At 48.0% G+C, this 23,269-nt stretch overlaps 1 protein-coding gene across 2 annotated transcripts in view; it reads left to right on the forward strand.

Annotated features, from left to right (window-relative positions):
- DYRK1A (dual specificity tyrosine phosphorylation regulated kinase 1A) overlaps positions 1 to 23,269 on the forward strand; it is a 633,571-nt gene that overhangs the window by 539,364 nt on the left and 70,938 nt on the right. For both annotated transcript variants that reach the window (XM_069202549.1, XM_069202550.1), the window contains exon 12: positions 13,931 to 14,055. In XM_069202549.1, coding sequence (XP_069058650.1) covers positions 13,931 to 14,055 — 125 coding nt within the window. The remainder of the gene's footprint in view (positions 1 to 13,930; positions 14,056 to 23,269) is intronic.

Below are 23,269 nucleotides of genomic sequence, written 5' to 3' on the forward strand. Positions count from 1 at the left end.
TCCTGACACTTTGAGGCACATGTCAAGGGAAAAACAATACAAATACAGATAGACAACACAACAGCAAGTTTTTACTTCCATGATTAGGGAGGGGCAAGGGCACGCGTGCTGTTCAAGTCGCCCCAGGACATTCAGAATTTGACTCCCTAAAGACGCTTAGCCCTAAAGGCCGTACAGCTGCATACTTTGAAAATGCAGATGCAAACCAGCTAAGCGGCCAAACAAGCACCTGGCATAGTTTAGAGTTAAGAAAAAAAAAAGAAGGGTTCTTTCATGAATGGGGCATTCTAGAGCTAGACCTGTTTGCAACCCAAGAAAATGCAAGATGGCAAAACTTTGCGTGCAGGTACCCATTCCCTGTCCCAAAGGATAAAATGCTCTAGGAAATTACAGCAAGTAAGGTGTCTTCTTCTTACTTTACTTAAGGGAACTCTATTTTGAGGAGAATTCACCATGTCTGATAAAGAGAAGAAAAGTCTTTTCAGAGCCTGTAAGACCTGTGGGAAGAAAAGGCTCCACTTTGAGGACCTGCATAAGGACTGTATTTATTGCCTCTACCCTGACCACGTAGCCAAAGACTGCAAAGTTTGCAGCACCTTTTTCTAACAAAACCCTCAAACACAGGGAGGGTAGGCTACTAATTTGGCTCCAGAAGTAGAAGTCCAGATCTAATCCAGTGTCTGGTTCTGGCAGTGAGGAATCGTCAACTTCCTCCAGAAAACCACAGAAAAGAGGCAGATTTCCTCAACCCCCACCCAGAAGATCTTCCAAAAAAGGATCACTCATAGCTGATCTGCAACTCATGTTGGATGACTACAGAAGGCGGTTTCCATCAGCTGGCTTGGAAGTTCAGCAGCCTTCTGTTGCACCCTCTGTGCCTTCTACTCCGGTCCATCCAGGAATCCAACCATCTCATGTACCGCCACAGACACCAATTTCCATCCCTACGCAGGATTTGTCCTCTTCGGATAATCATGATGACAGAGAGGAGGGAGAATTACCGGATGCACTAACACAGTGGGATGACTATCAAATTCCTACTCCGTCCTCGCCCTCTCCGGTTCCTGTGGATTCCCCTCCTGGTGACATCAGTGGTTTCCACAACCTGCTTGAAAGAGCTGCAAAAAGGTTTGAGTTGCCCATGCCCACAAAGCAGATGGACTGTTTTTGTAGGATTTTAAGGAGCCATTTCAGAAGAGTGTAAAATCTATGCTGATTGTGGACTATATGTGGAATGAGGGCACTAAAGTTAAGTTACGAAGAACCCGGCCACGGTCACCCCAGTTCTACCTCGCCTTGACAAGTGTAAGGCGCCTGAAGACTCTCCGGCCTGCCTCACGGGCCATCCCAGACTCGACTCAGTTATTGCCCATGCGGCACAGCGCAGATCTAGGAACCCTTCAGCACCAATCTCTGCCCCACCAGACAAGGAGGGTAGGAGATTAGACAATATAGGAAAACGCTTCTCCTTAATGGCTTTGTTTATTATAAGGGCTTCTAACTCTCTGGCTATCATAGGCAGATATGATAGACAGCTATGGGCCGACATTACACCCTATTTGGATCAACTGCCAGAAGACTCTAAATTAGAAGCCAGGAAAGTCTTGCAGGAAGGAGAGAGGTCTTGTGCAGAAATCATACTGTGCTATGGACATCGCCACCACGGCTTTCCGTCATATGGTAGGTTCTGCGGTTCTCAGAAGGCAGGGTTGGCTTTGAGCGACTTCATTTAGACCAGAGGTCCAAAACAAAATCCTTTACCTCCCTTTTTGATGGTGAAGCCCTTTTCGGGAAGCACATTGATGAAGCGCTACAGTCAATCAAGACAGACACTGACATGGGCAGGTCCCTTGGCACCCTGCAGTTTAAAAGACAGCCTTTTCGAGGAACTGGAGGCCGAGGCTACTCGTCGTATAGACCAGGTTTTCAGCAGTATAGATACCCTTCTGTCTCTGCGGCATCCCATTCCTTTCGCCCTCAGTTCCAACAGAGAATGCCTCCACAGGCAGCTTATTCGAGAGTTTCCCAGAGAGGAAAGGCCGGAAGACAACCAAATGATACAGGCCGTAGACAATGACTTCCCATCGTCTCCGGCTACAAACCTTCCCTTGGGCTCAAGACTAGGGGGAAGGATTTCCTTCTACTTCCACAACTGGCAGAAGATAACATCAGACCAATGGGTTCTAAATCTCATCCAGTTTGGCCATACCCTGGAGTTATTGCACTACCCTCCTACGAAGCCTCCCCTTCCTCGAAAGGTGAAGCACTTGCATCTGCTCAAGCAGGAGGTCGAGTCCCTGCTTCTCAAGGGAGCTATAGAAAAGGGTTCCACATCAGGAGAGAGGAAAGGGTTACTACTCCCGATTCTTCCGAGTTCGAAAGAAGCAGAAAAGTTGGCGTCCAAATCTAGACCTCAGGTATCTCAACACTTATCTAAAAAAACAGTAATTCCGTATGGTCACCCTATCAGACATGCTGTCCCTTCTAAATTCATGGGATTACATGGCCACCCTCAATTTGCAGGACACATATTTCCATATCCCTATTCATCCCTCCCACAGATGGTATCTCAGATTTGCAGTAGCCGGAGACCATTTACAGTTCAAAGTCTTGCCCTTCGTCCTGAAATCGGCCCCCAGGGTCTTCACCAAGTGCTTGGCTCCAGTGGCAGCTTTCCTCAAAAGACAGAACCATCAAGTCTTCCCGTATCTGGACGATTGGCTGGTCAAAGCCAGATCCAGATATCGGGTGCAGAAGTCCACGAGAGCTTGTATCGAGCTGTTCATGAGCCTGGGCCTAATGGTCAATCGTGAAAAGTCAGCATTCCAACCCTTAAAGAGAAGAATTTTTCTAGGGGCAGTACTGGACACTTCCACCAACAATGCAGCCCCTACAGAGGACAGACTGAGAAAGCTCATCTCCCTCGCGAAGCGTTTACAAAAAAAAAAGTACGTTTCAGTTCGCCTCTTCAAGTCCCTGTTAGGGATGATGTCCTCCTGCATTCCTCTGGTGCCTTTCTGTCGTCTAAGAATGAGGCCCCTACAGGAGCAGTTAGATCTTCAATGGACACAATTCATGGGCTCTTTCGACGATATCATCAGGATAACAAAGCCTATGATACCCTCTTTAGCTTGGTGGACTCAGGAGTCTCACTTAGCGAAGGGGGTTTATTTTCTTCCCCAACAAGCACGTTGGGTGATAACTACAGATGCTTCTCTCGAGGGATGGGGTGCTTTCCTCCAGCACCTACAAGTCAGAGGCAAATGGAAGCCTCATCAGAAAGTCTTTCACATCAATTACCTCGAATTGAAGGCTGTTCGACTAGCGCTTTGCACTTTTCTCCCAAAAATAAGAGGTTCCTCAGTTCTCATCTGGACGGATAACACAACGACAATGCATTATATCAACAAGCAGGGCCGAACCAGGTTTCTGCTCTTATCGAGAGAATCTCAGCGCATTTGGGAATGGTCTATCAGCCACAAAATAAACCTTCGAGCGGAACATGTCCCAGGCGTACAGAACATCATTGCAGATTCCCTGAGCAGATCACGGTTGTCCAGCCACGAATGGGAACTGGACCAAGGAGTCTTGAATCAAGTCTTCGCCCAATGGGGGAAACCGAGTCTGGATCTCTTCGCCACCCCCGCAGAATGAGAAATGCCGTTTCTTCGCAAGTCGGGATGCACATCGGGGCTCTTGGGGGAATGCGTTTTCCATGGCATGGTCAGGAATTTATGCCTACGCTTTTCCTCCCATTCCCCTGATTCCAAGAGTTCTGGCAAAGATCGAACGCTGCAAGCTCCTTCTGATTACTCCGGCATGGCCTCGTCAGTTTTGGTACACGGAACTCCTTCACCTCTCGCAGAGCCGCAGCATCCCTCTACCAGTTATGCCCTCCCTGCTTACGATGAACGAGGGCCAAGTTCTCCACCCCGATCCGGCTTCACTTCACTTGACAGCCTGGCTCCTGAACACCATGAGTTTGCACATCTAGATATACCTTCGGATTGCAGAGCCATCCTTGCCAGAGCTGTAGCTGAGAGTACCAACAAATGTTATCATCTAAAGTAGAAGAGATTTTGCTCTTGGTGTGCTCAGGTTCAAGTGCATCCCTTTTCTTCATCACTGCAGCAGATACTGCCTTATCTTCTACTCCTGGCCAGATCAGGTTTGGCGATTTCTTCTATTAAGGTCCACCTGGCAGCGATTTCCCATTATAGGCGAATGGAGAACGTGCCTCCTCTGTGGTCAGCGAGAGTCATAAAACTGTTTCTTAAGGGTCTATTCAGGTCATTTCCTCCGGTACGGCCTCAACCTCCATCATGGCACCTTAATTTGGTCTTGTCTCAATTAATGAAACCACTGTTTGAGCCAATCCACAAGGCGGACATGAAGTTCCTGTCCTGGAAAGTTTCTCTTCTTCTCGCTCTCACCTCAGCTAGAAGAGTAAGCGAAATACAGGCATTCACTATCCAGGATCCTTTCTTACAATTCAAAAGGGATAGAGTAATTTTGCTAACAAATCCAAAATTCTTACCTAAGGTCCCGTCCGATTTTCATATAAACCAACCAGTGATACTGAAAAAAAAAACTTTCCTAATCCATCGATGCCAGCAGAGCAGGCTCTACATTCTTTGGATGTTCAGAGGTGCTTGAAGTTTTATCTGGGCAGAACTAAACAGTTTAGGCAATCTAACCAACTTTTCGTGTCTTTCAGTGCTCCACGTAAGTGGCAAGCATTATCTAAAAAACAAGGAATTGCGAGGTGGATAGCCTCTGCTATTAACTATTGTCATACAGCGGTAGGTAAACCTATACAGAATCCACCGTGTGCACATTCTACAAGAAAAATGGCTGCATCCATGGCACTTTTTGCAGGAGTGCCATAGAGAAGGCCCCTGCACCAGAAGTAGGTTGTAGTGGTTGTTCCGGCTACTTTCTGGTGCCCAAAAAAAGACAAGGGCTTACGTCCTATCCTAGACTTTGGGGACCTCAGTCTCTTCCTCAAGAAGGAGAAATTCAAAATGCTCACCCTGGCTCAGGTCCTGTCCGCCTTGGACCCAGGAGACTGGATGGTAGCTTTGGACTTGCAGGACGCTTATTTCCAAATTCCCATCCTGCCTGCCCAGACGTTACCTATGATTCGTGGTAGGTCACAAGCACTTTCAATTTACCATGTTCCCCATCGGCCTTACCAGCGCCCCTCGGTTGTTCAAGAAAGTGATGGCGGTGGTCATACCTTATCTGCGCAGGTTGGGAGTTTGTCTTACCCTACATCGATGACTGGCTGTTGAAGGCGGACTCCCCCCCCGCCCCCCCCCCCCCCCCCCCCCCCCCCCCCCCAATACCTGACTCCCTCTCAGACGCTCCATTTCATTGGAGCTGTTCTGGACACAGTGCAGTTTTCTGGCCTATCCTCCCGAAAATAGAGTCCAAGATATTCAGGCTTTGATTCCGATCTTTCAGCCTCTGTCTTGGGTTTCGGTAAAACTGACTCTGAGGCTGCTGGGCCTCATGGCCTCCTGCATCCTGCTAGTTACAGATGGCATATGCGGGCTCTGCAGTGGTCCTCCAGTAGGAGCAGCATCAGTGAAATCTCTCCGACATGGTCCAGATCTCGGAGGGGACTGCGAAAGACCTACAGTGGTGTCTTTCGAATCCGCATTGGGTCCACGGCTGATCCCTCTCCCTTCCCCAGCCAGATCTATCCATAGTGACAGATGGGATGTGGCAGCCACATGGGAGAGGCGGAGATCAGAGGCCTCTGGTCTCCGGCGGAGTCCGGGCTCCATATCAGTCTTCTGGAGCTGCAGGCGATATAGCTTGCGTTGAAAGCATTTCTTCTCTCTCTCAAAGGGAAAGTAGTGCAAGTGTTCACAGACCACACTACCACCATGTGGTGCTGCAGCAGACAGGGCGGAGTAGGGTCCTGGACCCTTTGTTAGGAAGCACTACGCCTCTGGACATGGCTGGAACATCAGGACATTACCCTGGTGGTTCACCACCTGGTGTGCCCTCCTAATGGCAGAGCAGACAAACTCAGCCGTCGATGCATAGCCAATCACAAATGACGCCTCCATCCAGTGGTGGCGCAAGGTCTTCCAGCAGTGGGGAGAGCGTTGGTTAGATCTATTTGCCTCAGCAGAGAACGCGCAATGTCAGCTGTTTTGCGCATTGAAGTTTCCAAGGTGGCACTCGCTTGGAGTTGCTTTTTGTCTTGAGTGGCACTCCTTCCTCCTTTCCGCCTATACCACTCCTACCCAGAGTTCTCAAGAAGATCAGGAATGTCCGGGCCACAAGTTATCTTGGTGGCTCCGGACTGGGCACGGGAGAGTGTGCTATCCTGAGCTATTGAGCATGTCTATGGATCCTCCACTTAGACTGCCTCTTCAGGAGGGTCTTCTGTCGCAGCAGCAGGAGACGGTTCTCCACCCGAACCAGTCCAATCTCCGCCTTCATGAGTGGAGATTGAGCTGCAGCAGTTGATGGCTTCTGACCTTCCACCCGAGTCTGTGACGTTATCTTGGCAGCCAGGTGTCTTTCCACCAAAACGGTATACGCCTGTCATTGGCATAAATTTGTGGCATGATGTACCAACAAATCTGTTGACCCCCTCTCTGCTCCTCTTTCTGAGGTTCTTTTGTTCATTCTTTCTTTAGCCCAGCAGGGCTCTGCTTTGGGCAACCCTAAAGGGTATTTATCAGCTATTTCAGCCTTTCTTACGTTACCTGATCAGCCTCCACTGTTTAAGTCTCCTATTATCAATCGATTCCTTAAAGGTCTCACCCATTTGTTTCCTCCCTGTAGGAAGTTGGCTCTGTATGTACTATTTCAAAGTAAGAAATAGTGTGCACAGAGTCCAAGGGTTCCCCTTAGAGGTAAGATAGTGGCAAAAAGAGAATTCTAATGCTCTATTTTGTGGTAGTGTGGTCGAGCAGTAGGCTTATCAGAGGGTAGTGTTAAGCATTTGTTGTACACACACAGGCAATAAATGAGGAACACACACTCATAGACTGATTCCAGGCCAATAGGTTTTTATATAGAAAAATATATTTTCTTAGTTTATTTTAAGAACCACAGGTTCAAGATTTACAAGTAATACTTCAAATGAAAGGTATTTCACTCAGGTATTCTAGGAACTTTGAATAATCACAATAGCATGTACAGTTTTGACAAACATGGCAATAAGCTATTTTAAAAGTGGACACAGTGCAAAAATCAACCGTTCCTGGGGGAGGTAAGTAAATGTTAAGTTCACAGGTAAGTAAAACACTTACAGGGTTCAAAGTTGGGTCCAAGGTAGCCCACCGTTGGGGGTTCAAGGCAACCCCAAAGTTACCACACAAGCAGCTCAGGGCTGGTCAGGTGCAGAGGTCAATGTGGTGCCCAAAACACATAGGCTTCAATGGAAATAGGGGTGCTCCGGTTCCAGTCTGCCAGCAGGTAAGTACCCGCGTCCTCGGAGGGCAGACCAGGGGGGTTTTGTAGGGCACCGGGGTGAGGGGGGGGGGGGGGGCACAAGCAGGCACAGAAAGTACACCCACAGCAGCACAAGGGTGGCCGGGTGCAGAGTGCAAACAGGTGTTGGGTTTCTGATAGGAATCAATGGGGAGACCCGGGGGTCTCTTCAATGATGCAGGCAGGCACAGGGGGGGGGGGGGGGGGGGGGGGGTGGCTCCTTGGGGTAGCAACCACCTGGGCTAGGCAGAGGGTCGCCTGGGGGTCGCTCCTGCACTGGAGTTCGGTTCCTTCAGGTCCTGGGGGCTGCGGGTGCAGTGCTGGTTCCAGGCGTCGGGTCCCTTGTTACAGGCAGTCGCGGTCAGGGAGAGTCTCTGGATTTCCTCTGCAGGCGTCGCTGTGGAGGGTCAGGGGGGTCAACTCTGGCTACTCTCGGGCTCGCAGTCGCCGGGGAGTCCTCCCTGTAGTGTTAGTTTTACGCAGGTCGAGCCGGAGGCGTTGGGTGCAGAGTGGAAAGTCTCACGCTTCCGGCAGGAAACGTGTGGTCTTTAAAAGTTGCTTCTTTGTTGCAGAAAGTTGCAGTTTGTTGAACAGGGCCGCTGTTCTCGGGAGCTTCTTGGTCCTTTACATGCAGGGTAGTCCTCTGAGGCTTCAGAGGTCGCTGGACCCTGTTGGATGCGTCGCTGTTGCATTTCCTTACAGTAGCTATAAGAGTATATGGTCTGGGAGGCTACACTGAAAACTGTGAAGTCTGGTATCAAACTTCTCAGCACAATAAATGCACACTGATGCCATTGTACATTTTATTGTGGAATACACCCAGAGTGCATCTTAGAGATGCCCCCTGAAAACATACCCAACTTCCAGTGTGGGCTGACTAGTTTTACCAGCCTGCCACATACCAGACATGTTGCTGGCCCAATGGGGAGAGTGCCTTTGTCACTCTGTGGCCAGGAACAAAGCCTGAATTGGGTGGAGGTGCTTCTCACCTCCCCCTGCAGGAACTGTAACACCTGGCGGTGAGCCTCAAAGGCTCGCCACCTTTGTTACAGCGCCACAGGGCATCCCAGCTAGTGGAGATGCCTGCCCCTCCGGCCACAGCCCCCACTTTTGGTGGCAAGGCCGGAGGAGATAATGAGAAAAACAAGGAGGAGTCACTGGCCAGTCAGGACAACCCCTAAGGTGTCCTGAGCTGAGGTGACGCTGACTTTTAGAAATCCTCTGTCATCTTGCAGATGGAGGATTCCCCCAATAGGATTAGGGATGTGCCTCCCCCCCCCTCCCCACAGGGAGAAGGCACAAAGAGGGTTGTCGCCACCCTCAGGTCTAGTAGCCATTGGCTACTACCTTCTCAGACCTAAACACACCCCTAAATTGAGTATTTAGGGGCCCTCAGAGCCTAGGAAGATAATTCCTGCAACCTGAAGACAAAGGACTGCTGTCCTGAAGCCCTGCAGAGAAGACTGAGACACCAGCTGCTTTGGCCCCAGCCCTACCGGCCTGTCTCCCCACTTCACCCACTTCACCCCAACTGCGACGGGTCCCCCAGGGTCCAGTGACCTCTGAAGCCTCAGAGGACTACCCTGCATCTAAAAGGACCAAGAAACTCCAGAGGACAGCGGCCCTGTTCCACAAAGACTGCAACTTTGCAACAAAGAAGCAACTTCTAAAGACCACCCGTTTCCTGCCGGACGCGTGAGACTTTCCACTCTGCACCCGACGCCCCCGGCTAGACCTGTGGAAAACCAACACTACAGGGAGGACTCCCCGGCGACTGCGAGCCCGTGAGTAGCCAGAGTTGACCCCCAAACCCCCACAGCGATGCCTGCAGAAGGAATCCAGAGGCTCCCCCTGACCGCGACTGACTGCTTCAAGGAACCCGACGCCTGGTAAAGACACTGCACCCGCAGCCCCCAGGACCTGAAGGAACCGAACTCCAGTGTAGGAGCGACCCCCAGGTGACCCTCTTCCTAGCCCAGATGGTGGCTACCCCGAGGCGCCCCCCCTTTGCCTACCTGCATCGCTGAAGAGACCCCTGGGTCTCCCATTGAAACCTATTGCAAACCCAACGCCTGTTTGCACTCTGCACCCGGCTGCCCCTGTGCCGCTGAGGGTGTACTTTCTGTGCCTGCTTGTGTTTCCCCCCCCCCCCACTGGTGCCTTACAAAACCCCCCTGGTCTGCCCTCTGAAGTCGCTGGTATTTACCTGCTGGCAGCCTGGAACCGGGGCACCCCTATTTCCATTGAAGCCTATGCGTTTTGGGCACCACTTTGACCTCTGCACCTGACCGGCCCTGAGCTGCTGGTGTGGTAACTTTGGGGTTGCCTTGAACCCCCAACGGTGGGCTACCTTGGACCCAACTGTGAACCCTGTAAGTGCTTTACTTACCTGTGAAACTAACAAATACTTACCTCCCCCGGGAACGGTTGATATTTGCACTGTGTCCAATTTTGAAATAGCTTATTGCCATTTTTGCCAAAACTGTACATGCTATTATGATGATTCAAAGTTCCTAAGATACCTGAGTGAAATACCTTTCATTTAAAGTATTGTTTGTAAATCTTGAACCTGTGGTTCTTAAAATAAACTAAGAAAATATATTTTTCTATATAAAAACCTATTGGCCTGGAATTGTCTGAGTGTGTGTTCCTCATTTATTGCCTGTGTGTGTACAACAAATGCTTAACACTACCCTCTGATAAGCCTACTGCTCGGCCACACTACCACAAAATAGAGCATTAGAATTATCTCTTTTTGCCACTATCTTACCTCTAAGGGGAACCCTTGGACTCTGTACATGCTATTTCTTACTTTGAAATAGTACATACAGAGCCAACTTCCTACAGCTACCCTGCACTTACAATGTCTAAGGTTTTGCTTAGACACTGTAGGGGCATAGTGTTCATGCACATATGCCCTCACCTGTGGCATAGTGCACCCTGCCTTAGGGCTGTAAGGCCTGCTAGAGGGGTGACTTACCTATGCCACAGGCAGTGTGAGGTTGGCATGGCACTCTGAGGGGAGTGCCATGTCAACTTAGTCATTTTCTCCCCACTAGCACACACAAGCTGTGAAGCAGTGTGCATGTGCTGATTGAGGGGTCTCTAGGGTGGCATAAAACATGCTGCAGCCCTTAGAGACCTTCCCTGGCATCAGGGCCCTTGGTCCCAGTTACAAGGGACTTACCTGGGTGCCAGGGTTGTGCCAATTGTGGAGACAAAGGTACAGTTTAGGGAAAGAACACTGTTGTTGGGGCCTGGTTAGCAGGGTCCCAGCACACTTTCAAGTCATAACTTAGCATCAGCAAAGGCAAAACGCCAGGGGGTAACCATGCCAAGGAGGCATTTCCTTACAATATATATTCTAAAAAAAAAAAAGAGAGAGAACATGTGTATATATGTATATAGTTATGCACATATTTCGTATTTTTTATTTCTATTGGTTAGGTTTCATATTAGTGAAATAAATGTTGGTATATAAGTTTGATTGATGTGTTCATATCACATCTGTAGTGTCAATGTTCTCCTGTTTGCCTCAAAGGCACGTAATAAATGGTGATAACTGATGTCTGCACATCGACGAGGACCTCTTATTGCCTGGATGACGTCATACAGCGTCGCGTGGGAGTCGGGCAATTGTGACGTCATCGTCGACATGTAGAGCTAGAAGAAAATTTCAGTCGAAAGCTGGCGCGTGGGGAAAATTCTTTAGGTGAGGAATCCACAGGTAGCTAGTGTGCCCACCAGAAAAGGTGTTACCGAAGGTATTTAACTTGTTCGTTTGGTACCAAACATCCCTATGTTCATCAAAGTCATTGTGTAGCTGGGGAATGTGAAGTGACCAGTGTCCAGCACATATAGTTAAAATGGTTTACCTGGTCACTTAATAATGTCTGAGAATCGACAGACATAGCAGGGGCATATCTTCTTGTGCAGCACATATGCCCTCACATGTAATATAATGCACCCTGCCTTAAGGCTGTAAGGCCTGCTAGTGGGGTTACTTACATATATTGCATGCAGTGTTAGGGGACATGCTACACAGGCTGTGTGCCATGTCATGTTTTCACTTTTGTCTGCGCAAAGACGCGCAGTACGTCATGGCAGTCTGTTGTGTGCTTGGTGAAGGGTCCCTTAAGGTTGCGCAATTTGTGCTGCAGCCCTTAGGTACCCTGTTTAAGTACCCCAGGCCCTAGGTACCAGGGGTACCATTTACTGGGGACTTCTCATGGGTGCTAGAGGTTTTGCCAATTGGGGAAAAATGACTGTGCACTTTTAGGAGAAAGATCTGGCACTGGGGACCTGGTTAACAGGAATTCGGTGCACTTTCAGTCTAAATTACACCAGAAACCAGGCAAAAAGTGGGGGAGTGACCTTGTCAAAAGAGGCGCTTTCCTACAGTGTTCCACACAGAACCAAAAATCATTAATCCCTTCCTTTGGTGCTGAAGCCACAGGACCAGACAATGGACTATGAGATCTTTTATTGACCCCTGTGTTCAACATTTTTGCAACTTCGGCCTAAATGCATCCTTGAACCCGGTCATACATTATGTACATCCTGCCTTTTACTGGCAGACTGTCGCCTGGGTCTGTCATGCACAGAGACATGTTCAACCCTAGAGTCAGCGAGAAGAGGTTGTCAAACTGTCCCAAGGCCTCTTTACATTCCTTCTGCTGCTCATACAGTAATTCAAGTGCTAGCTGAACCCCTTCCACAGTCAATGCCTTCCCTCTTATCACTATGCAGCAAGTCAGGAGGAGGCTCACTGTCTTCCTCCATCTTAGCAATGACATTCATTGTTTAATCTCTCCAGAGGGAAGGCCTGTTCACGTGGAATACCCTGTTAGGTTCCCCTGTGGCTCCTGTGACGCCAAGAACAAGTTTGCCTCCTGGAACCAACCATCCCCCCACCCAGCAGCTTGTTTCCTGAGGACATAGCTTAGGCACCTGGGGCTCCTTAAGAGAAATTTGGAGGTCCAAAGAGGAGCCAGAAGGCCACAACACATTAATGCTATGCTACAAAGTGAATTTAGTTTATCCACTGATGAGGCATTTGGGATAATTGACAATTGAATAAAGGAAAACCATGGTCATTAAATCCATCTCACTTGGTGACGGGCCACATATCAGCCATAAGGCAGGACTCAAACACTTAACACCTGGGACAACCTTCCTGATGGCTATCCTTTCACTACACATGGTTAATGGACTAAAAGGACTCAACACAAGAACCCTAAATGCAGATACGTAATAACAGGGTGGTCATGTGGACAAAGCTGCAGTCCCTCACCAACATAGTTTATCATTTCCATATTAACCCAGCTTTTCAGCTACCAGTGTTTTTTCCAGCCACCAGAGCAGCAGGCAGAAAGAGTCCTGCAGTCGTTTGACATGAGGAGGGCTGTCATGTCTTTCCTGCCAGATATAAAATAAAACTCAGGAAGTGGAAACAGCTCTTAATTTCCTTTGCACCAGCAAAGATAGACTAACCCCCCAACCAATGGGACCGTTGTCAATGGACAATAAAAACAATGCAAAAGTGCTATACAACATTCAAAAGAGCTCACTGCACTAGAAAAAGGGAGTAACACTTGCATTCTTTGTGAACCTTTCCATTAATGACATATGTGTAGTGCTACTTGGTCATCTGTAAATACCTTCACCAAACACTATTATGTGGTACACCTGTTTGCTCTCCAGCCTTCCTAGGGAGTCCAGCCTTCCTAGGAAGATGAATACTGCTACAAAATCAGTGCACATCATGTGAATCAAGAAAGGATTGATGCTGCACAAGTAAGTGATTACTTAACTGTACGTGTAGTATAGCAGCTTGAAAAAAAAATATTGATTTACATGCAACCCTCCCCCCCCCCTCCTCACAAATGGGGGGGTTTTGTACATGCAGATTGTGAACGGATAAAACAGTTGGGAAATAGGAAGCCCAGGAACCAATCAAATTTGCCACAGGGAAAAAAAATCTAAAAATGGTGACAACGCTTAGGTGCTTCTGAGGGAAACATCCAATGTATAACTAGAGGGGAGGAGGGACTAAAGAAAATACAATTATTGACCATCTGCTTCATAGGGTTAGTTGGTGATAGGTCCGTAGATGGCAGAATAATACATAGCAGGTGAGCTCAGAAAATTCTTCAAGCTGCAAAATTACATTACACCTAAAAGTAAGAAACCATTTTGATACCTGTGCAAGAGTTGACTCACTGAGCATTTTTCTTTTGTGGATAAATTACTATTTACTTTAACTTGTGTAGATTCTGGCATGGTTCGCTTCAAATTTAAAAATATTTTAATGTTGTTTCTTATGTAATAGCACTTGTCTAAATAAAAGAATAAAATGACTAAGTCTGTGAATGAATATCATATGCTTTGTCTGCTGATGGACACGTTATTTCAACACAGATTGCCTTTCTCTCACCTTTCACTATGTCATTGCATATTTCTCAACTAAAAGGTGGTTCATCTGGAACAAGCAACAGTGGTCGTGCAAGGTCAGATCCAACTCATCAACATCGACATAGTGGTGGACACTTCACTGCTGCTGTCCAAGCTATGGATTGCGAAACGCATAGTCCAAAGGTAGGAACGGTTTATACATGTTCATTTAAATGATCAAGACACTTCTTGCAGGTGTTTAAGATTCATCATATAAGAACATGCATTTACTCTTAAAAAAAAAAAAAAAAAAAAAAAAAAATAGTCAATACTGTTTAAACAAAGAGCATGCTTTTGTGTTTTTAGGGATCTTGCAAGTATACATTTATTAAGCAAAGACAATTTTGGTTGCTAACTTTCAAAGCTGCTGGTGTTCAAGGCTAACTTAGGCTTATGAATTATTCAAGGATGATGTAGTAAGCAAAGTTTACTGTTCCGTAGTCTGGAGAGCTAGAATTTCCAATGGGTTTTTCTATCAGCAGATTTTTCTCCTTGTGAATACCCCTATGTGCCAGAACCTTGTCTCCTTGTCTGGTCCTTCCCGCCCTGGGATGTGATGTCAGGGACCCTACATAGTCACCAACTCCCCACACTGACGTCCGTTCCTTTTTACCCCTCACTTTTCAGTGTGAATCTGGAGCTCATTTCCTTGAATTCTAGCAGACTTAACAGACTTTGTTATACAATGTTTAAACATTTTACCAGTGCGCAAGTGTGATGCCTCCCCCCCCCCCCCCCCCCCCCCCCCCACAAGATGACAGGGTTTAAACCTTTTAAGTATTGCCACAAACAAATGTCAGTGACTGAACCTCACAAGGTCTGTCTCTGGTGTTTGGGCTCCTCACACAGCTCTGTCCTATGACAAATGTGCACGTATGAATCCAAAGGCCATTTGGCGGACCACCAGTGCAAGCTCTGTGTCGATAATCGATGAAGGCACGAAAGACCCAGTCCTGCTTAAAGTTGTGGACTTTTTCTTGTTCCTGAGGCTGATCCCAAAAATGATTGGGCCCTAAGAGTCCAAGGGAGTCTCTAGTCAGTCTGCTGCCGGCGTGTTTGTCCCAGACGCCAACTGTACCCATCCCAGAGTCCGCTCCGACTTCAGGACCGACACCTGCACCTAGAGTTCCAAGCTTCAGTGACGGCACTAACATCACCAACCCCATAGGAGGAGCCGATAATCCTTTTGGACCCGTAAGCAGATCTGCCGTAACCTCCACCAAAGTCTCACCCATCTTGCCTCCTTGCACATTCTGATTCGGAAATGCTTCCACTTCACTATAATCTGCTTGACCCTGATAATGGCTATACCTCATGGGTTTAAGACCATGAAAACCTCTTTTTGGACATCAAGGGTGCCAGTGGCCTATAAACCTCCCCACCCACTGACCTACACTTGCACACTCCTGGCACAGCCACAGAAGAGTCTGCATACATTGCCATGGTCATACGAAGGGCATCCGAAGTCCTAGGCCTACAATTATTGCCAAAGAGAACAAAACTAATGCCCTCACAGAGATTCTGTAGCTGGTGAAAACTTCACAGGAACCTCTTATACCCTCCAAAAAGATCCTCACTTATATACTCCTGGGCAAATGGGCAAAGCCTGGGTCTTGCGCACCCGAGAACAGGCAGATAGTGAGAAGACACTGTAAAAGTGCATGTAACGTTTGCAAAAAGGATGTTTCTCTTCCAGGGGATCCTCATCAATAGTCATAAACATTGAATATTCTCGCCCCCGTGCGGGGACCCCGGAGCATACACAAAATACATACATGTATAAGTATGAAATATGCACGAAAAATATATATATATAGCATTTTTAGTAGACCATTTTCATACCAAACTCACGTATGCTTGTGTAGAACAGCAATGCAGACAATATTTATAAACAGGCTAAAATGCTTCATTTATATGGAGTTTTTTTTTGTTTGTTTTTTAAACAGTCCCTTTCAAAATTACAATAAGAGAAAAACTTTCCACAGCCCCATAGCTGGGCCCAGGGAAAGAAGCAGTAGCAACATCAGTGAAAAAAGAGAAAAAACTACATTGAAAACAATGGAGCATTATTAGCCAATAGGCTGCATGCAGGTCAACACAGGAGAACCATAACATTCTGGCACCGTGCCTTTAAGACCCTGAACACCTCCAGTATCCCACCATGCCTCAGTGGGTGAAGGAGAGGTGACAGTTGGCTCACAGTTAGGTCAGTTCTTTTTTCCGGCTTCTTCTGAGAGGATCCTGAAGCATTGAGCCCTCAGTTTTTCTCAGGAAAATATTTAAAAACAGCGTTTTTCTACCTTCACTCGACATTTCACACCTTTGAGTCAAGGGATTTTTTCCTGACTGGAAAATGCCTTCTCTTTTTGTGAAGTGCCCTTCCTGTGGGAAGAAGAAGGACTCTTTCTGTATTGTGTGTTTGCCTCAGAGTCACTGCCCTGACACTTGCAGACACTGCAAGAACATGTCAAAAAGAACTCTGAAGGACAGGGAGAAGATCAGACTTCATGGTCTTCATGAGAGGCAGAAGACATCGTCCTCTTCGCTTCCCAGGCAGCCAACAAGCCATTCTCAGGAGAGACAGGCTAGATCGACGTCAGCTGGTAGGAAGGTGCCTGTTTGTTCCCTGTCGACGTAATCGCTGCCACTGTCACATCGTCAAAGATTGCCGTCAACGGCGACCCGACCGACGTCGATGGATACGACGTCGAAGGCACATAACCATCATAAGGGCAGATCTCCGTCGACGGAAACCCACCGATCGACGTCGAGCCAGCACCGCCGTGCTCATTCGCCGTCGAAGGCCTCGCATCCCTCGACGGCACGGAAGACGACGTCGAGATCGCCTCAACGGCGAGAGCAAAGACGTACGTTGTCGGCGGCCCATCACTCGACGGCGAGGCACACGACTTCGAGCAGGTCGCGGTCAAGGGACCACCAGTCACCGTCGAGGCGCTCGACGTCGAGACCAGAGCATTCCGTGGTACTCCCTTCGTCGTTGCATCTTTCGACGTCGACACAGGTGTTGCCTATCTCACAAGGAGAAGAACCTCAGCTACCGCCGGCTGATAAGAACACTCCAACAAGTCCAGTGGTCTCCATAAGGAGTGGTTCGTCTGGGCGGTCGAGAGTCGCATCGTCAGGGCACATCTCGCCCATCAACCTATCGCCAAGGTGGTTGGAGAGTCTTAATAAAACGACTGCTTCTCCAGAATCGCAATACTCGAGAATGTACTCACCTTCGGCTTCTCTCCTGAGGACACCATCGCCAACAGCGCGGACAGAATGGGCTCGTTCTGCGTCTCGCCAGTCTGCCACTAGGCCTCGGCGCGCTGCAACAAGATCTCGGAGCAGGTCACGCTCCCAGAGAAGATCCAGATCACGCTGTCACAGAAGGTCTCCTTCCTGGTCCACATTGTCGGGGTCTTCAGTAAGAGGGTACTCCCCGACTCTAACGGATTCTCCACCAGCTAGAGTTTCCCCGGTGGACGACATCACAACTTTCAACAAGGTGCTCCTCAGGGGAGCACAAAAGCTGAATATTGAGGTCCTGGAGCCTTCAACCTCATCATCCGTAATCTTTGAAACCCTGCAACACAGGGTGGTTTCAAAGAAACTGTTACCGCTGGTGCCTGGTCTTCTACAACCAACCATGGACACTTTTTTAGCACCAGCCAACCTCCGATCAGCTCCTGCTAGGATCTTAAAGAAATACAAGGCACCTGATCAAGATCCTTTGTTTCTCAGGACTGATCCACCGCCAGACTCAGTCATATTGGCCGCAGCCCGGAAGGTGCACTCAGTGGCATCATCCTCCACCGTTCCACCGGACAAGGAGAGTAGACACCTGGACTCTCTGGGGAGGAAGATGTGTGGCACGGTGGCTTCAATGATGGTCTCCTGCGCCTCCGCACTCCTAGGCAGATACGATCTGTCACTCTGGGTCTCACTGAGCAGGTTTACAGAAAAGCTGCCTAGAGAGGACAGGCAGGATTTTCAGGAGGGAAGTCTGGTCTCCAATCAGGTCATCAGTGCGGCAGCAGATGGTGCAGACTTAGCAGCACATGGTTACGCGCATGGGGTTTGTGCGAGAAGGCCTTCCTGGCTAAGACTCACATGATTGAAGCAGGAAGCGCAGCAGCGTATCCTAAACCTTCCGTTTAACGGAATCTCGCTTTTTGGAACCCACACAGATGAGGAGATGGCACGTATGAAGGCGGAGGTGGACACAATGAGGGCAGTGGGCCTCGAGAGAAGGAAAGACTTCAGGCGAAGATATAGGCCTTACGACAGGTGCCCGTTCCAACAGAGGGTTCAAACCCCTCATATGTCCCAGAGGCCACAACAGAAACAAGGGCGTCCACTCTTCCAGTCTCGTAAAGCCACAAGAGACCGAGGGTCAAGCAGACCTCAGCAGTCTACCCCCAAAGCTTCTGCAAAACAATGAGGATTCACTTCCCTTAATACCGTGCACCACTCCGGTTGGGGGAAGTATCACAGCGTTCATTCACGAGTGGCGTGGCATAACAAAAGACAAATGGGTGCTAAACATTGTAGAGAATGGGTACTCTTTTCTTTTCCGGCAACCTCCTCCTCACTTGACACCAACCAAATGCAATCCGGCTCACATGAGCTTATTACGCAAAGAGGCTCATGCTTTGTTACAGAAAAAAGCAATAGAAAAGGTTCCAGTCGCACACAGAGGGAAAGGGGTGTACTCCCTCTATTTTCTAGTAGCAAAGAAGAGTTGGGAAGGAGTTTTCAGACCGATTCTAGACTTGAGGCTGCTGAACAAGTACATAAAGAAGCAAAAGTTCAGGATGCTGGCTCTCCACCAGATTTTCCCTCAGCTGCATCGAGGAGACTGGATGTGCTCCATAGATCTGCAAGATGCGTATTTTCATATCCCGATCATTCCCAAACATCGGAAATTCCTATAATTTCTGATAGCCTCCCAACACTATCAGTTCAAGGTGCTTCCTTTCGGCCTAAAATCTGCCCCTCGTGTTTTCTCCAAATGTGTAGCAACGGTAGCGGCGCATTTAAGGAAGCAGAACATCTTCATCTATCCATACCTAGACGTCTGGCTACTGAAAGCCTCCTCTCTGGAGCAGGCGAAAAACCATCTGGACATTGTGCTCAGTGTTTTCTGATCTCTAGGTCTACAAGTCAACTACCAAAAGTCCACCCTCATCACAACACAAACCCTCCACTACCTAGGAGCAATAGTGAATACAGAGCTCGAATGAGTATATCCTTCGGAGGAACGACTGTTATCAATAAGGAGGAAGTGTCAAGACCTTCTGAGTTCCCACGCACCTACAGCCCGTCAGGTAACATCTCTGTTGGGCTCCATGGCCTCTTGCATTTTCATTGTCCCGAACGCCAGATTGCATATGAGGCCTCTTCAAGAGGCTCTGGAGAACAACTGGAACCAGCACACAGGCCACTGGGAGGACAGAATGCTTCTTCCGATAGGAGCACGACAATTGTTGCGTTACATCACCTGTCAGTAGGAGTTCCTTTTCATCAGCTGATCCCGTCCGACACTCTGGTAACAGATGCGTCGCTTCAGGGCTGGGGAGCTCATCTGGGTTCCCTTCAAGCTCAGGGCCTGTGGTCCAACAAAGAAAGAGCGTACCACATCAACCTGCTGGAGCTCAGAGCAGTTCATCTGGCTCTCAAGTCTTTTGCTCCATCGATTCAGGGGAAATCTCTCCTAGTACAAACGGACAATACGACGACAATGTATTATCTGAACAAACAAGGAGGAACGAGATCCCTGCCCCTGTCTCGGGAGTCTCATGCCATTTGGCATTGGCTCTTAGCGAGGGGAATGTCTCTTACAGCAGTTCACCTCCCAGGGCAGCAAAACGTGGAGGCGGACTTCCTAAGCAGAACCCTCGAGGACGCCCACGATTGGGTTCTTCACGACGAGGTCGTCGAAGACATCTTCGTTCAATGGGGTCGACCTCAGTTAGATCTCTTCGCAGACGAGGTAAACAAGAAATGCCCAGACTTCGCGTCCAGGTTCTACCGTCCGGGGTCTCGTGGGAATGCCCTGTTGATCGACTGGTCAGGGATATTTCTCTATGCCTTTCCACCGATTCCCCTCATACCAGCTGTGATAAACAAACTCTACAGATCCAGCACCAGAATGATTCTCATAGCCCTGCAATGGCCTCGTCAGTTCTGGTACACGGATCTCCTCAACCTATCAGAACAACCGCACAGGAGGCTGCCGTGCAGACTGGATCTCCTTTGCAGGCTGGGAGGCAGGATACTTTACCCCAACCTTCCCTCTCTGAGCTTGACGGCATGGCTCCTTAATTCCTGCAGTATGGGCATCTAGGGCTCTCGCAGGAGTGCATGAACATCTTAAAGGAGTCCAGACGACCTTCCACGCGGCGTTCTTACGCGTTCAAGTGGAAGAGGTTCTACATATGGTGTCGTCAGCAAGGTCAGAATCCTATACTGGCTCAGGAGGAGGTCATACTGTCTTACCTGCTCGATCTGGCTAAATCGGGTCTGCAAGTGTCATCTATTAAGGTACATTTATCTGCCATTACAGCCTATCGTAAGTCACCTTCTCAGGAATCCTTTTTTACAAGACCAGTAGTCAAGGATTTCTTAGAAGGTTTCAAGAAGGTTTTTCCACCCATTCGAAAACCCTCTCCTCCATGGGAGCTAAACATAGTATTATCTAGACTCATGGGCCCTCCTTTCAAACCTATCCACAAAGCTTCTTTGCAACACCTTACGTGGAAGACAGCTTTTCTCGTGGCCATTACTTCAGCGAGGAGGGTCAGTGAAATTCAGGCTTTGTCCTCCAAGGAACCGTACACGGTTTTCCATGAAAATAGAGTGGTTCTACGAACTCATCCATCATTCTTACCGAAGGTGGTGTCAGATTTTCACATTAATCAGACTATTTCCCTACCAACTTTTTTCCCCAATCCGGATACTCCGGCGGAGAAAGCTTTACACTCTGGATTTGAAAAGAGTGCTGAACTTTTATTTGGATAAGACCAAGTTGATTAGACGATCTCACCACCTATTTGTAAATTACGGTCATATGAGAACAGGCGATGCAGCCTCGAAACGAACAATATCTAGATGGATAGTTTCATGTATTGTTACTGCATATCATTTGGCTAACAAACCGTTATTAGCTAGGCCTAAGGCTCATTCGACAAGAGGAAAAGTGGCTACTGCTGCCCTCCTTAATAATGTTCCAATCTCTGAAATTTGTAAGGCTGCTACATGGAAGTCTGTACATACATTTACTAGGCATTACTGTTTGGACTCAGATGCCAGAGCGGATGCTCAAGTTAGGCAAGCGTCTCTGAGAAATTTGTTTGCATAGTGTATATCCTTTCCTGCACTTCTATTGGACAGTCCGCAGAGACAAGGGGTGGGCTTGCTAATCTATTCAATGTTTATGACTATTGATGAGGATCCCCTGGAAGAGAAGCATAAGTTACTTACCTGTAAATCCTAGTTCTCTTCCAGGGGTATCCTCATCAAAGTCATAAACAACCCACCCTCCTCCCCGGACGCAAGTCTCCTAGAAGTGCAGGACAGACCAACTCTCTAATCTGTAGGATACGTTGTCACGTAAAAAATAACTGATCTAACTGAACCAACTGTCACCTCTCCTTCACCCCTGAGGCATGGTGGGATACTGGAGGTGCTCAGGGTCTTAAAGGCACGGTGCCAGAATTTTATGGTTCTCCTGTGTTGACCTGCTTGCAGCCTATTGGCTGTTGTTTTCAAAGTAGTTTTTTCTCTTTTTTTTACTGATGTTGCTACTGCTTCTTTCCCTGGGCCCAGCTATGTGGCTTTGGAAAGTTTCTCTTATTGTAATTTTGAAAGGGACTGTTTAAAAAAACAAACAAAAAAAAAACTCCATAGAAATAAAGCATTTTAGCCTGTTTATAAATATGGTCTGCATTGCTGTTCTACACATGTATACGTGAGTTTGGTATGAAAATTGGCTACTAAAAATGCTCTATATATATTTTTTTTTCGTGCATATTTCATACTTATACATGTGTGTATTTTGTGTATGCTCCGGGGTCCCCGCACGGGGGCGGGAATATTCAATGTTTGTGACTTTGATGAGGATACCCCTGGAAGAGAACTAGGATTTACAGGTAAGTAACTTATCCTTCCTTTGCAATGTTTGCTATGTTCTATCAACTCCAGCTTCTTCCTAAGTCACTATTCACATTCCTTGTTGGACATGGTGGCGATGATCTTGCCAGCATTCCTGGAGGACAAGAGAACGAACCTCCAACAGATCATACATGACTGGCATGACAGAATGAAATACGTTATTTGCTCGGGCCTGGACTCTACCAACTGTTTGGGTAGTGCAGTCGCGACCAGTATTGTGCTCCTGTGCAACACTTGGATTTGTTCCATAGGGTTCTCCAGTGGTGTTCAACAATTATATAACATGGCAAATAGCTGATGGGCTTGTTGTTTCTCTTGGTTCACAAGGCTACCTCAGCCTTGAAGCGTTTCATAGATAGCTCCCTTGGAATTTCACTGCTTACGCAGCACTTGCCACAACAATTTTGCCCTTTTTGAGGCATCGAAGAGTTCCAGCAGAGGCCACTCCAGACTTTGCCTCAGTAAAAACAGACCTTCATGGTATTTTAAGGTTGAGGTCAGGAATTAAACTGCCAACTTTCAGACCCGAGGGGCAATGAACCACACAGTCGTCTGTCCTTTGTCCACAGCAGCTGCAAAACCTCTTTAGTTTACCCTCTGCAATTTCTAGTTGCCTGGTAGGGGTTGGGATCACTTTTTACAACCACAGGTGGCATCAGGTCGATAAGTGCTCCAAATCGTCCAAAACTGATAGGCCCTCACTTTCATCCCCACTCTACTAAACATAGCTCCGTCAATGTAACTCCTCCCAGAGGCTCCATTCTTTAAAGGGATTTCTGGTAGATACTTCTAGTCTCAGATTCCTCAACGTTTTGAATATTTCCCGGGTATCAGACTGAGTCCGGAAACTGTTCAGCAGTTCCTCTCTGTTCCTAAAGGTGGTAGCATGCGGCTCCTTACTGATGCTGTTCTGCTCTGGGAGTGACATGCGGAGCCTGTGTATACACCACTCCAGCATGCTGATGTCATTTACTTTCTTACTGCAACTCCTGACACTGATCTGGAGCTACCTCTAGTCTCTCCGATAATTGTTACCGCTATATTTTCTACTACATTTTACAGTGTGCAAGGGAAATCTTTCCCTTGATATGACAGGTTGTATGTTCTATTGGGGCTGTCACAAGGAAATGACTGTGAAAGTTCCCCATCCGGTGTGCCTGTGGTGTCTGACGTTAAGTCA

Source organism: Pleurodeles waltl, chromosome 8, assembly GCF_031143425.1.
Source record: "Pleurodeles waltl isolate 20211129_DDA chromosome 8, aPleWal1.hap1.20221129, whole genome shotgun sequence".
In the NCBI taxonomy this organism is placed as follows: domain Eukaryota; kingdom Metazoa; phylum Chordata; class Amphibia; order Caudata; family Salamandridae; genus Pleurodeles; species Pleurodeles waltl.